General features: G+C 39.1%; 1 protein-coding gene across 2 annotated transcripts in view; it reads left to right on the forward strand.

Annotated features, from left to right (window-relative positions):
- The window catches only part of TMPRSS2 (transmembrane serine protease 2), a 78845-nt gene that overhangs the window by 55954 nt on the left and 9255 nt on the right, over positions 1-13636 (forward strand). For both annotated transcript variants that reach the window (XM_054974891.1, XM_054974890.1), the window contains exons 7-12: positions 2834-2944; positions 3932-3975; positions 4549-4723; positions 5086-5261; positions 11157-11252; positions 12854-12996. In XM_054974891.1, the coding sequence (XP_054830866.1) occupies positions 2834-2944; positions 3932-3975; positions 4549-4723; positions 5086-5261; positions 11157-11252; positions 12854-12996 (745 nt within the window). The remainder of the gene's footprint in view (positions 1-2833; positions 2945-3931; positions 3976-4548; positions 4724-5085; positions 5262-11156; positions 11253-12853; positions 12997-13636) is intronic.

Below are 13636 nucleotides of genomic sequence, written 5' to 3' on the forward strand. Positions count from 1 at the left end.
AAAAACAAAAAACCAAATATAGTGATACTTTTATGAAAGACCTGCGTGCAGTTGTTTGTATCTTTTATTGGATGGGTTTACACTTCCTTTTAAAACCTATGTTCATAGCTGGAGGTACTCCTGGGTCCACATTGGTTCCTGGACTCCCAGATGGTGGCTGAAGCCAGGAACATTATTTACCTGCCTTTGGTTGGTCTACAAAGAGCACTCCTTCCTTAACAGAAGGAATCTGGCCATGGTTACTCATGCCTTAGAATCGTTTGAGATAGATTACTGCAACACTTTTCCTTGAGTTGTTTGAAAAATATTTAGATACTTATAGTACATAGCTGCTTGACTGTTGCTTGGGGGGGAAATTAAAATAAATGATAGTAACATAGGATGAATATACCAAATCAGTTTAAAGTTCTTGTATCAATAGTTTCTTCACATATGTTTTGGTACAATTGCTTGAAGAGATCATTGTTAATATTCCCACTTATCTTATTATTGTGTCTTTAACATATATTAATAAATACATTTTAAATTCTATGGATGTTGAATAGTTCTAAGATAATATAACATGTCCTTGCTGTGTTCCTTGTTACTTTAGTATTTGCACTGATCCAAAGATTTTGGACCACTATATTGAATTGTCACAATGTAAATTTTCTATCAAAGAGCTCATTGCGCAACTTCTTCCTTGGGCTGAGCCTTGATGAGGATTTTTCTCCTTGCCTATTGTGTTCTTATGATGTTATTAAATGATGGTCACTGCTTTTAGCCTCTTGATACTACTGATTTATCATCTTCTTTTCTGTGTGGCTTGGAGGAACAGCTTAGTGCCATCACAGTTAGGAATCCCAGGTGCCTGCCAGTGGATGGGCAACCTACCAGCGGTTTGCTCGCTTGCCCGCTGGTTGCTGGCAACTGGAGAGAGGTTGTAGGTTGCTCAGTGATCGCCTGCCACCAGCAGGCACAAGCGCAACACATGTGCCCCAAGCAGGTGCAATGATGTCACTTCCAGAAGTGACATCATCACACCAGCTGTGGGAATGCTCCTGTGCTTTGCTTGGGGCCGATTCTTTGAAAAGCATGGGAGTACGCCTGCAGTCAGCGCAATGTTGTCGCTCCTTGAAGCAACATCATTGCACCTACTTGGGAGCACATGTGCCACACTTGTGCATGGGGTGCCTGCCGGTGGCAGGCAATTGCCAGGCAGCCTGCAACCTCCCTCCGGTCACCAGAGACCAGCGGGCAAACTGCCAGGAGGTTGCCCCCCTCCAGCCATTGCCTTCAATCCCTAATTGTGACAGCAATAAGCTGTTCCAACTTCTAAGCTACACGAAAAAAGAGGACGATAAAGTAATATCAAGAGGGCAGGAGCGCACAAGTGGAAATAGCCTCCTGCCATTGAGTACCGGGCTCTCTCACCTTCCTCTGGGAGGGTATAGGGACCTGCCACCCTATGCCCTCCCAGAGGAACAATTGGTACAATTGCTTGAAGAGATCAAACTGTTAATATTCCCACTTACCTTGTTATTGTATCTTTAACTGTATTAATGAATACATTTTAAATTCTATGGATATTGACTAGTTCTAAGATAATATAACGTGTCCTTGTTCTGTTCCTTGCTACTTTAGTATTTGTACTGATCCAAAGATTTTGAACGTATATTGACTTGTCACAATGTAAATTCAGAAGAAGATATTTCTTAATGATAGTTGCCAGGCTACAATACGCTTGTGTGCTTCATCATTCCAAATTCCTTGGTAACCACAATAACAAAATCTCAAGAGTGACTTGTGTAACAATTATATTTTAACTTACCTGCCTTGTGAAGAAAAGTTTATGTTGGGATACATTGTAAAAGAGTCATAGGTGTAAGTGTAAACGGGTCACATCCCTTTCCCAAACCATATGTTTGGCACACACAGTTATTACCTGGCATGCAGTATCACATGTTTGATATTCACTGTATCTAGGTGAATGGATATTAAATTATTTTAGTAAAAAAATCAACAACTCTTGGTGTGAGGGGGATCCTATTTAGGTCATTATAAATGTCTGAGAAATATAAGTAGAATATGAAATGCTCAAGTTTGGATCTGCTGTGCTAGAAAACAAAAGGATTAGGACTGGAAACCAGAACAGTCTGGTTTATTCAGTTTTGCAGCCAATTGTGTTGTACCAGCACACTGACTTGGCTCAAAGTATCCTGCTACCAGTGCAGCAATAAGGGCATTGGTACCAAGGGCATTGGTACAAGCTGCTATGTGCATTGTAGAGCAGAGCTGCAGAGTGGAATGAAACTGGGTGAATGAGGATAGGGATTAGAAATCTGTGACGCTCTAAAGGCAACCTTGAGTTATGGGAAAGATTTAAGTATAAATATTTAAATAAGAAATCTCAACGGATATAACGGTTGAGTTACATCAATGTAAGCTCTGTTTGTCTAAGAGGTGGTGGCACCAAGCTGTTGCATCAGCATTGCAGTGGTCACTTGTGTAAAGCTTGCTGTAGTTTTGTGAGGATGTGCTGTATCATGCTTCATCCTGTTGGTGGTAGAGAGGGTATTTGCATGAATGTAAACCACCATGATTGCAGTAACTTTCTGAGCACTGGGCTTGAGCACATTACTGACTACAGTAATGGTGGCAGAGAAGAAAAATCTGGAATGCTATTACTAAGAAATTTTTCAGCTGTTGGGTGCTGTCATACAGTAGTCAGAGCTGGTGACAAAGAACCTGATGTATAGAAATAGTATTTTTTTCCCTAGCGAAAGCTTGTTTTTGTGATGGAATAGGAAATAGCTAGTTTTTGACTAAACTTGTTCATTTTTGCCTTTTACAGAGACACGTATTTCAAAAGTGAGGCAACAAAACTCACTTCTACCTTTACAAGCTTTATGAGGCTAAATACAAGCGCTGAGGATACAGACTTGTACAAGAAGCTGTATAACAGGTGGCACTTCTATACCTCTGCGTATTTTCAAGAGTGTGATTCCTCCTGGGTAATACATCAGTGTACTCATGAAAGTACTCATAAAAGTACTTTGTTGTACCTTGGAGCTCTGATAAACAGTCAATATATAGAGGATGCCTGCAAACAATGGCTCTCCTTGCTTTTTTAATGTGACACCAAGCTGGGAATTTTCTCCATGCCTCTCAAATGTTTTTAAAAAGTCAATCTGTAGTAAGTAGCTGTAACAATAATTTTGCACCAGTCTTTGTCCTGCCATCTGTTGTGTTTAGTAGCACGAGGATGGTGTAGTGGTTAAGAGCGTTTTCTAATCTGGAGAGCCGGGTTTGATTCCCCACTCCTCCACTTGAAGCCAGCTGGGTGACCTTGGGCTAGTCACGGCTCTTCCAGAGCTCTCTCAACCCCACCCACCTCATAGGGTGTTTTGTTGTGGGGATAATAATGGCATACGTTGTAAACTGCTCTGAGTGGGCATTAAGTTGTCCTGAAGGGTGGTATATAAATCAAATATTATTATTATTATTATTATTACTTCTGTATTCCACCGTTATAACTGGGTAATAGCTTTTCCACTGATGGTTATGAAGAAGATAGAAGGAAAAGCAGATGCACAAGATGAATTATAGTTCCCTTTACACTATAGCAGCATGGATGTCATGCCAGTGTGGTATGATTCCACACTGCTGAGGCATATGCATGAATAATTCAACCATGTGCATGAGGATGATGATGTGGGTGTTTCCTATATGACAGGTACTCTGTAGGAAGAGATTGTGATGGTTGGATGGGAGAGATACATATTTTTCATCCTGTTTATGGAATTGCAGTGTTCACTTGCATACCCTTCTAGCATAGGATTGTATCACATTAAAATGGTTCCCATGATGCTAAATTGGCCTGTGTGAGCAGGCTTACATATTCATATATTATTTAAGTAAATACTCATTAAATCTGATGTTTGTATTGCAGCAAGCTGTGTTCGTCAGGACGTATGGTCTCGTTAAGATGTATAAGTAAGTGTTTAAGTACTACTTAACTTTTATTTTTGATCTGTGTTGTCTGATTTATTCCCATAACTGAATGATGTTAATGCTTGTCAGCAGATTAATGTAAGAAATGGGAAAAACAGGATATGATAAAAATGATGTTCACTCTAATTCATTTCAAGATTCTAGGATTCATCTTAGAATTTCTGTATAAAAGGTTGCTGTATAATACTAACACCATTACCTTCAGTAAGTAGTACAATAATCTCTTCTGCTAAACCAAATATGGTTCTTTCCAAGTGTCTTTCCTTAATTCAGCTAGAAAGAGCAAAGAGCATTGGATGTGGACCAAGGAGACCTTGGCCTTTAATTTCATTTGCAGGACTTGGTCAAGCCATTGACTTTTACCTCAGTCCATTCACAGGGTGGCTCTAATTTTTAAGTTATACTATCTAAGTTTAATATATGCTATTATAAATCCTCCCAAGGGCAGAACATAGAGATGATATTAAATAGACAGACATAAATGTATAAAGATGATTGTGCTCATACCATCTTCTGATTCTTTTACAAATATTTTGCTTAATTGTGTTTTAACAGAATGTGGCTCCTCAAGTAAAAATCCAAATCCTCGAAACAGAATCGTGGGTGGAAATGTAGCTGTACTTGGGGAATGGCCATGGCAAGTCAGCCTTCATATCCAAGGAATCCACCTATGTGGTGGGTCCATTATAACTCCAGAATGGATTGTTACAGCAGCTCACTGTGTAGAAGGGTAAGTCCTGAATGCTGAGGAACCTTTCACAAAGATATGCGCTTGGGAATGTGGTGTGTGTAATTAAGTTAACAGTAAAGGGTATTTAAAACAGCTAATGTAACTGTTCAGTTTTGGCACATGAATCATACATACTATTTCCTTACCTTTAGACCTACTGAAGTGGTGTAGAAGATGCCTGTGTAGAATGTCATTTGTACCACTTTCTGGTACCCCTTTTGTTCAAGTATTATGAATGTATTTGCTGCATTTCTCTCCTGTGTAGGGGTCCTGACATAAATAAAATAACTCGTTAGAAGATGCTGCTGCAGTGCCATATAAAATGCCGAAGAGGAAATACTAACAGTTTTTGTTTTTTGTAGGTCATACTCTCAGCCAATTTACTGGAGAGTTTATGCTGGATTTCTGTTGCAACAGGAAATGCTTCGTTCAAGGGGACACAGAGTAGCCAAAATAATCCCTCATCCAAATTATGATACAGAGTCTAAAAACAATGATGTTGCTCTTATGAAGTTACAATCTCCTCTAAATTTTAATGGTATGTGTTATATTTACCTTTTAAAAACACATATCCTGCTTTTGTACTGACAGTTAAGAATAGACTGTGTCATCTTGAAGATTATTAAGCAGAAAGGCAGGATATGAATATTTTTAACAACATTGTAACGACACCAAATCAGTATGAAATAATTATGAGTGTGAATCTTAGTTATGAATTCTAATAATTCAATAGATAATTTAGGGCTAACTCTTCTCTGCTGGTGGTGGTTAAGGCTGTCTAATGGCTATATCAGTGTTAACAAAATGCTTCTCACACTTTTATACTTGGGATCAGTGTAATAAGCATTCTGTTGGTCTCCACTGGAAAATCTTGAGAAAGGAATTTATCTTCCTGCTTTCCCCAGGTGCTCTGCTGAATCCAAAAAATTCTTGGTTGCAGGTCAAGGAATTCTGGTATACAGAATGTTCTGCAGCATAAGGAGTGCCAATAACAGGGAGAATTGGGTGAATGGGAAGAAACTGCCCTCCTTTCTCCCTTCTGTCTATAGTGGAGAAACCTTTCTACTAGTGATTCTGTCTTCCTATAGCCCTCTCTGCTGTGATGCATTGTATTTATCAGAGGTTCCCAGCCTCATCAGAAGATTGTTGTGGTGCACTGGAGAGGCTGCTGGGGGGAATGAAGGATAGAGAGGAGCTACTTGGTGGGATTTTTCCATAGGATCCAATTTATATGCTCTGTCATGATGCAACTAAAGGAACTTGATACTATGAATAGCAAAGTATATAAAAATGTTAGTTCATTCCTGCTACATTTTATTTTAACATAGTCCGTGTAAAATGAGTGATTACAAGTTTCTCATACAAATGCATAACTTTTGGCTGTCAATCAATACATCCATCCTTGAATCATATCTTCAACTTCTATGAAGTTGGATGTTCTTCTCATTCTCAGACGCTTTCTGCATTTGGACCTCAACACTTAGTATCTGTTGGTGTGGGTTAGATGGCTCTTCTATTTTTTTTAAAGAATTTTTTTTGGATGGGTTTACAAACATAAACATAATAATCATTATCATTTTCCACCCCATTGCATTTTCCCCATCCTTTCCCCCCTCACTTTTCTAATGACTCCCAACAGTTTTCCATACCCATCTTAACCTAAAGAATATATACTATAAATTCTTAAAATCTATAATAATATATATAATATATATCTATGTATATGTATGTATGTATATATGTATATATATGTATGTAATATACTAATCCTTAAATACCTATTATCTATATTATAAATCTATTGCTTCTATTACATCACTAAAATATCGTATATACTCCCTATTACCTATACAACCTTATTGTTCAATCTTATTACTTCCCATATGAATACGCTATCTTACTCTTAACTTTATAATACTATAACTCTATACTAATCCACTAAAATATAATAAAATAAAATAAAAACTTAACCTTAAGTAAGTTTCTATCTCCCCCTTAACAACTATCCAAAGACCACAATTTCCCCTTCATGTCCCACTTTTTCTCCACGTATTTCTTGAATTTTTCCCAGCTTAATGTATATTCCAATACTTCTTGCTCTTTCAATTTCCTCGTTAATTTGTCCATTTCTGCCATATTCAGAACTTTCAAAATCCAGTCTTCCATAGGTGGTATCTCCTGAGTCTTCCACAACTGTGCATAACACATTCTGGCCGCTGTAATCATATAAAATACCATAACTCTGTCCATTTTATCAAAGTCTTCTAGGTTCATGCATAATAACAACAATTCCGGGGTTTTAATTATATTCCTTTGTAAAATATCCGACATTACCTTTACTATATCCCCCCAGAACTGTTTTGCCTTGTCGCAAGACCACCACATATGATAAAATGAACCTTAATGTTGTTTACATTTCCAACATTTATCAGACATCTGACTATTACCATTGGCCAACTTCTTCGGTGTTAAATACCATCTATACATCATTTTATAAACATTTTCTCGCACCGTGGTACATGCTGAAATTTTAACTGTATTTTTCCATACCTTTTCCCAAGCTTCCGTTGAAATTTCCCTATTACAGTTTATTGCCCATTTAACCATTTGAACTTTAACAACCTCCTCCTCTGTAAACCATTTCAATAATATCTTGTATATTTTAGAAATCATTTTCTTCCCCCCCCTGAAGCAAGCAGTTCTCGATCTCAGAATTTTGTAGCCTGAAACCATTTTTCCTTGTGTCCTTCTCATACAAATCTTTTATCTGCATATATTGAAACCATCCATATTGGAATGGCAATTCGTCATTGTCTTTAAGCAAATAATTGTTCTGTTTTATCTCAAGAATTTCTTTGTATGTCAGCCACTCTTCCCCTGCATATTCTGTTCTTGGATTTACTACTTCAGCAGGAATAATCCACATTGGTATAGTCTCTTCCATATATTTCTTGTATTTGGTCCATACAGCAAACAAGCGTCTTCTTACATAATGATGTAAAAACATACAGTCTGCTTTTACTTTGTCGTACCATAGATATGCATGCCATCCAAATAGTTTATTATATCCTTCCAATGCTGACAGCTTCAAATGCTTCAATGTCAACCATTCCTTTATCCAGTCCAAACATACTGCTTCATGATATAATTTAAAGTTTGGTAATTGTAAACTTCCACTTTCTTTTGCATCATACAGTACCTTCATTTTAACTCTGGGTTTCTTTCCAGCCCAAACAAAGTTTAATATCGTTCTCTGCCACTTTTCAAATTGTTTACTATCTTTAACAATAGGTATTGTCTGTAGTAGAAACATCATTCTCGGAAGAACATTCATCTTAATTACTGCAATACAACCTAACCATGACAAATTCATTTTATTCCATTTAATCATATCTTTATCTATTTGTTGCCATAGCTTGTCATAATTATTCTTATATAGATCAATATTTTTCGCTGTCACTTCCACTCCTAGATATTTAACTTTGTTCACTACTTCACATTCTACCTTGTCCATCAACTCCTTTTGTTGTTGTTTAGTCATATTTTTGCACAATATTTTGGACTTCACCTTGTTTATAACAAATCCAGCTAAATCTCCAAAGTCTTTCATTTTCTTCATCAATTTTGGCATGCACTCTACTGGATCCTCCACTATCACCATTATATCATCGGCAAAAGCTCTAACTTTATATACAAATCCTTTTGTCCTCAGTCCTCTTATTGAATGGTTAGATGGCTCTTCTAATCTATACAAGGCCATACAACTGTGTTACTACTGTTTCATGTCCCTCTCTAAGGTTGTTCTATTTTAGGCCTCCAGACTCCCTTCTTGGCATGTCTAGCTGAGCAGCCAGGCTAGCCTTGTTTCTGTGTATAAAGATATATTCTATGATCTTCTTGGTCAAATCCAGCAACAGTTCCCCTGCAGTTCTAGCTATATCTATGATAGTACATACTGCAAATCACAATAACGGAAAAGACAGTCACTAGCATACTTCAAGAACAATCCTATACAGAGTTAATTCAGTCTCCCATTACTGTAGCTTCGGATTGCCTTGTTAGGTTTATAGGCAGATGTACACAAGATCTAATTCTAAAAGGGCAGGAATTAGAGAAAAATATAACATTAGCTAAATAGCAATTTCTTGTTCCTACACCTAAACAAATGACAATGGGAGTGTATTCTTACACCCTTGCACATATTCCCTGTCCCATGAAATCACAGCCTTACTCAGGTCAGTCATACAATTATTCAGGTCAGTCCCAATTAGAGATGGGCATGATCTGCATTACGATTGAAAAAAATCGTAATGGCGATAATGGCGATCGTGTTATCGTGAATTGGCAGATCATGATCGTCCACGGCCAACAATCCAGCGATCGGGAGGGGCCTGGATTGGGGCGATTGGGCTCGGATCGGGGATCCAGACACTGAGGCGCCAGCAATCTATTCCCCTGGCAACGGAGCCAGGGGAATTCCTGAGCTGTGTTTGCCCTCCTTCTGTCGCCCTGGAAACCGGAATGGAAGCCTAGCTTTCCTTGATCAGCAGGGCTTCCTTCCAACCATGGAGCAGCAAAGCAGTCACCAGTTGGGAGAAGACACCCAGGGGAGGGAGGGGGGAGGGGGTGTTCTGTAGCCATGGGCACTCCAATCTCATCCCTGCAAATCCTGATAGGCAGCTCTGATGGCCAAACACAGACGGCCAAACACAAACACAGATGCCGCCATCATCACCCACTGTTCTTTTTTCACCTGGAATACCAGTGCGCTCCTCTTCGGCCTGGCGGGTGGGCACATGGGGGGTGCTGCCAGTGAGCAGCCAGACCCCCCACCCCCTGAGGGGAGGCGGCTCATTGCCGTCTCCCTGTGCCTGCTGGGCCCAGCAGCTGCCGCCACCACCCACCTTCCCACATAGCTGGGAATAGCAGCGTGCCCCACTTTGGCCTCCACGACCCACAGATTGGGAACAGGAGATGATCGGTGTAGATCGTTATTTCGGGATTGTCGCCGGCGCCGATCCACGATCAGCTGGATCGTTATTTTTTTTTTTAATCGTGCCCACCTCTAGTCCCAATGCAATTTGCAAAACATTAGAACATGTAAATGCAATCTCCAAGAACAATACTAATATATGTAAAGTAACTGTGGAGCTTATATAAATTCATGAGAGTCTACCCCAAACCAACAATGATTGGAGGAAATATTGTGGAAAGAGACCTATTGGAAAAAAGTTTCTTCTGTTCAAAGTTTTGTTTTACCATCCTGATGGAAAAGGTTTTACTATCTCCTGACTGACTCTCCCCTTTCCTTCTAGACTGAACTTGTCTTGAACTCTCTGAAACAGAGCTGTCACAATAATGAATAGCTAATACAAATTATTTTTTAATTATTTGTTATAGCAACAAAAATGAATGAAATGTGGTTATTAAATTCATATCACTACTTATGTATTACAGTTTGTGCTGTAAAAGTATTGGCATTTCTTTTTTAGGTAGCTAAGTGAGCCTTTGCATATGTATAGGACATGTATATTTTCTCAAAGGCAACAGAACTTCTATATTAAGATAAACATTTACAAAATTACCCCCCAGTGATGTTTCTCATGTGGGTAGATGAATGGATAGAAAGAAAATATGGTTTATTACTTTGAACGAATTCCCATGAACAAATTCCCACAAGACTGATTCTACCCATCATTTACTATATATCATATTGAACTAACGAGTCAATACAACTTTAAAATAAAAGCTGTGCAGTTTTCATATAATAAAAATTACCATCTATACACAGTAGAATTTAGACGGCAGCAAAAAACAAAACACTATAGCATGGCACAAGTAGCTTTAAAAAAAACACCAGCTACATAACAATTAGAATTTAATAACAAAAAAACAAAAACAAATTACTGTTGACGGGTCTTGGGGGAGGATTTACTGAGCTCCCCCTTCAAGAGGGAGCCCTAAATTCTCTCTGAAAAGCTACAGTGATGAGGGATCGTGCAAAACATTAAGGACTGCTATTAGAAGGAAGCTTTGTGTCCCCCACCAAGTATTTTTCACTTGTTCTCGGGGTTGGCATACTGTGTCCTTAATGTAATAAAACCATATCTTCCATAAATATCTTGATTCTAAATTTGAATGCATTTGTTCAATATATTTCTCAGAACCTAATCCCAAGAAAGTAAATACCTGTGTTTTGCAGTATAGTTTTATAAATTTCCTTTCATCCTCCTTGTGTATAGGTAGACAAAAAATCTTAGAAGTATAGTCTGGGGGGTTTATGGCGGGGAGCAACAACTAACAATTTCATTAGTTTCTATGGGTTAGTCACATCTACATTTTTGCCCAAGGAGTAAAGCCTGTGATAGCAGTGAACTTTCTAACACTCTGTTCCAAAAGAGTTACTGATTAACAACTTGTTCTTGTTTCACAGAAGTTATAGGGCCAGTTTGTTTGCCCAACCCGGGAATGATGTTTCAGCCTACACAACGCTGTTGGATATCTGGATGGGGAGCACAACACCAAGGAGGTAAAACTGATTGTCATCAAAAGCAGGGTTTTGTTTTAATTGTGCAATCAAACACTTCTGTATATATTAGGCCCCAAGTGAGTCATGTTACACAGTTACTAGTATTAAAATATTTGCCTTTGCTGCAGTGAATAAGCAGTTGTGGTCTAATGGGTAATATATCAGAACAAGATACTCTTTAGCTAATTACGGTTTCCCTAGTTTCAGTGCTCACCAGCAAATAAAGAGGACATAAACTCATTATTTTAAATTTTAAAGTACTAAGGCTGCAATGCAAAGGAATAAATGGTGGGGCAATACCCAGGGATTTTTCTGTGGAAAGAGGTGGGAGAACTCTCGCCTGGGGCAGCTCCCGGCAGCAGATGTTGCCCCTGTCACTACACGCGTGTGCACTCCCGGAACAGCATGATGATGTCACTTCCAGGAAGTGGTGTCATCACACATGGCGTGGCTGCCCCCCAGGAATGCTCCCGCAATTTGGGACTGCTCATGCGCCCACCCCTTACCTGGCAGCCCGGCCCTCCACCATGGGCCTGGATGGCTGTCTCCCCAGGCAGCCTGGAATGCTGAAGGGGCTGGCACACATAGTCCCCGGCAGGCTGGGGCCCACCAATGTGGTGCCCAGCCATGAGGGCTGCAGAGCTGTCGAGCACAGCCCCTACCGTGCCTGGCTGGCGTCCCACCCCTCTCCTCCCAGGCAGGCTGCAGGGCTGGATGTTCCAGCTCAGCTGATCCAGCCGGAAGGGCTGCCAAGCGGGGAAAGGACTCTAACTTTTAAACCCCCGGCTTCAGCTGGCCCATGGGGACTTCACCTTCCTCCTCCACCCACCCGTTGGGTGAAAAAGCTGGCAGGAAGCTGTGAAAGCTTCTCCACTCCCTGATGGGAGGGGGGAGGGAAAGGTGGGATATAAATATTTTAAATACTTTAAAAAATCCTAGTTCAATTTACTGGTCAGTCAAAAATGTTTTAACTACTTACAATTGCAGACCATAAAAGATATTAAAACAAATGGAAAGCCTACTGAGATGGTTATCTACATGAATGTCTGTGAATTCTTTCCTAAGTTGTTGGGCCTTGATACCAAAACAGGCATATTATATTACATATACATATTGCAGTCATAGTAAAATCTTAATTTGATTAGTATAGTCAATTTCCATGAACTGTATTAATAACTGTCCAAGTAGTCTCTTACTTGGCAAACACTGTAAATGAGAAACTCAATAAATACTGACAAGTTCTCTGTTCCAAGTGGATGAGGTTCAGGGAAACATTTATTATAAAACTTTTCAGCTTAAGGTAAAGAGATGTATGGAACAGAGATGTATCTATTCTACCTGCCAAAGTCAGTGCTGCCAGAGACTTCTTGTATCACCCTTCCAAAAATTGCATAGGCATGATTTGAAACAAGGATATTTAAAAATTGTATTGACTTCTTTTTAAAAAGGCAACATTTTGCATAATGTGCTGTTTTCATTTAATTCAATTTTTATAGTTTTTCAATTCTATTGCATATGAGTGTAGACACTGTGGGTAAACTTTTTAGCTGCTGGGATGTGAATGTGCAGTGTTGTGTCAATCTTGTCTTTTAAAATTTTAGGTAATACTTCAAAAGAACTGAATGCTGCGATGGTACCTCTGATAGAATCCTCTAGATGTAATGCTAGACATGTTTATAATGGACACATTCTGTCTACTATGATTTGTGCTGGTTATCTAGAAGGAAAAGTGGATTCTTGTCAGGTAGTATCTTTATTTTAGCTGTTAAGAATCAAACACTTTGAAATTTTATACAGATGAAACACACAAAGTGAAGCCCCTTCTCATTTCTGTCATCAAAAGATGCAAGATCCTGACAGTCTACCAGAGGAGTTGCTTATTTGTTAGTTCAAGATTGCTCCCACAGAGAACCATTGGATATTCATTCTAATATGTTAATACTTTATTGCCGCCATTAGTAGAAAAGTGGTTACATTCTACTCCCTCCTCCTACCCCAGGGCCTTATTTTGTATTTCTTGCAATTATGAATAATTCCTGGGTCCCTTTGATCACTAAAGGCTGTATTGGAGGAACTGGACCGTAGAATGGCATCTTAAACAGTAATATTCATTATGGCGCATATTTTGTGCTCCAAAACCCACTTTGTCAGATACTCTGAGAGCCAAAACACATGAGAAGAAATACCAAGGTTCAGCACGTGTTCTCTTACCTCATGGTTTGCCGGGATCTGTAGGCGTCCTGGAAGCATTTACAGAGCAGCAGGAAGGGGAAGGGAAATACAGGCGCCATCATTTAAAACTTACTTGTTCATTTTTAAGATACACAAGACTTAAATATTTTTAGGTGCAGCAAACGAACACTGCTACCTCCATGGAACTGTAA

This window comes from Eublepharis macularius, chromosome 3, assembly GCF_028583425.1.
Source record: "Eublepharis macularius isolate TG4126 chromosome 3, MPM_Emac_v1.0, whole genome shotgun sequence".
Taxonomy (NCBI): domain Eukaryota; kingdom Metazoa; phylum Chordata; class Lepidosauria; order Squamata; family Eublepharidae; genus Eublepharis; species Eublepharis macularius.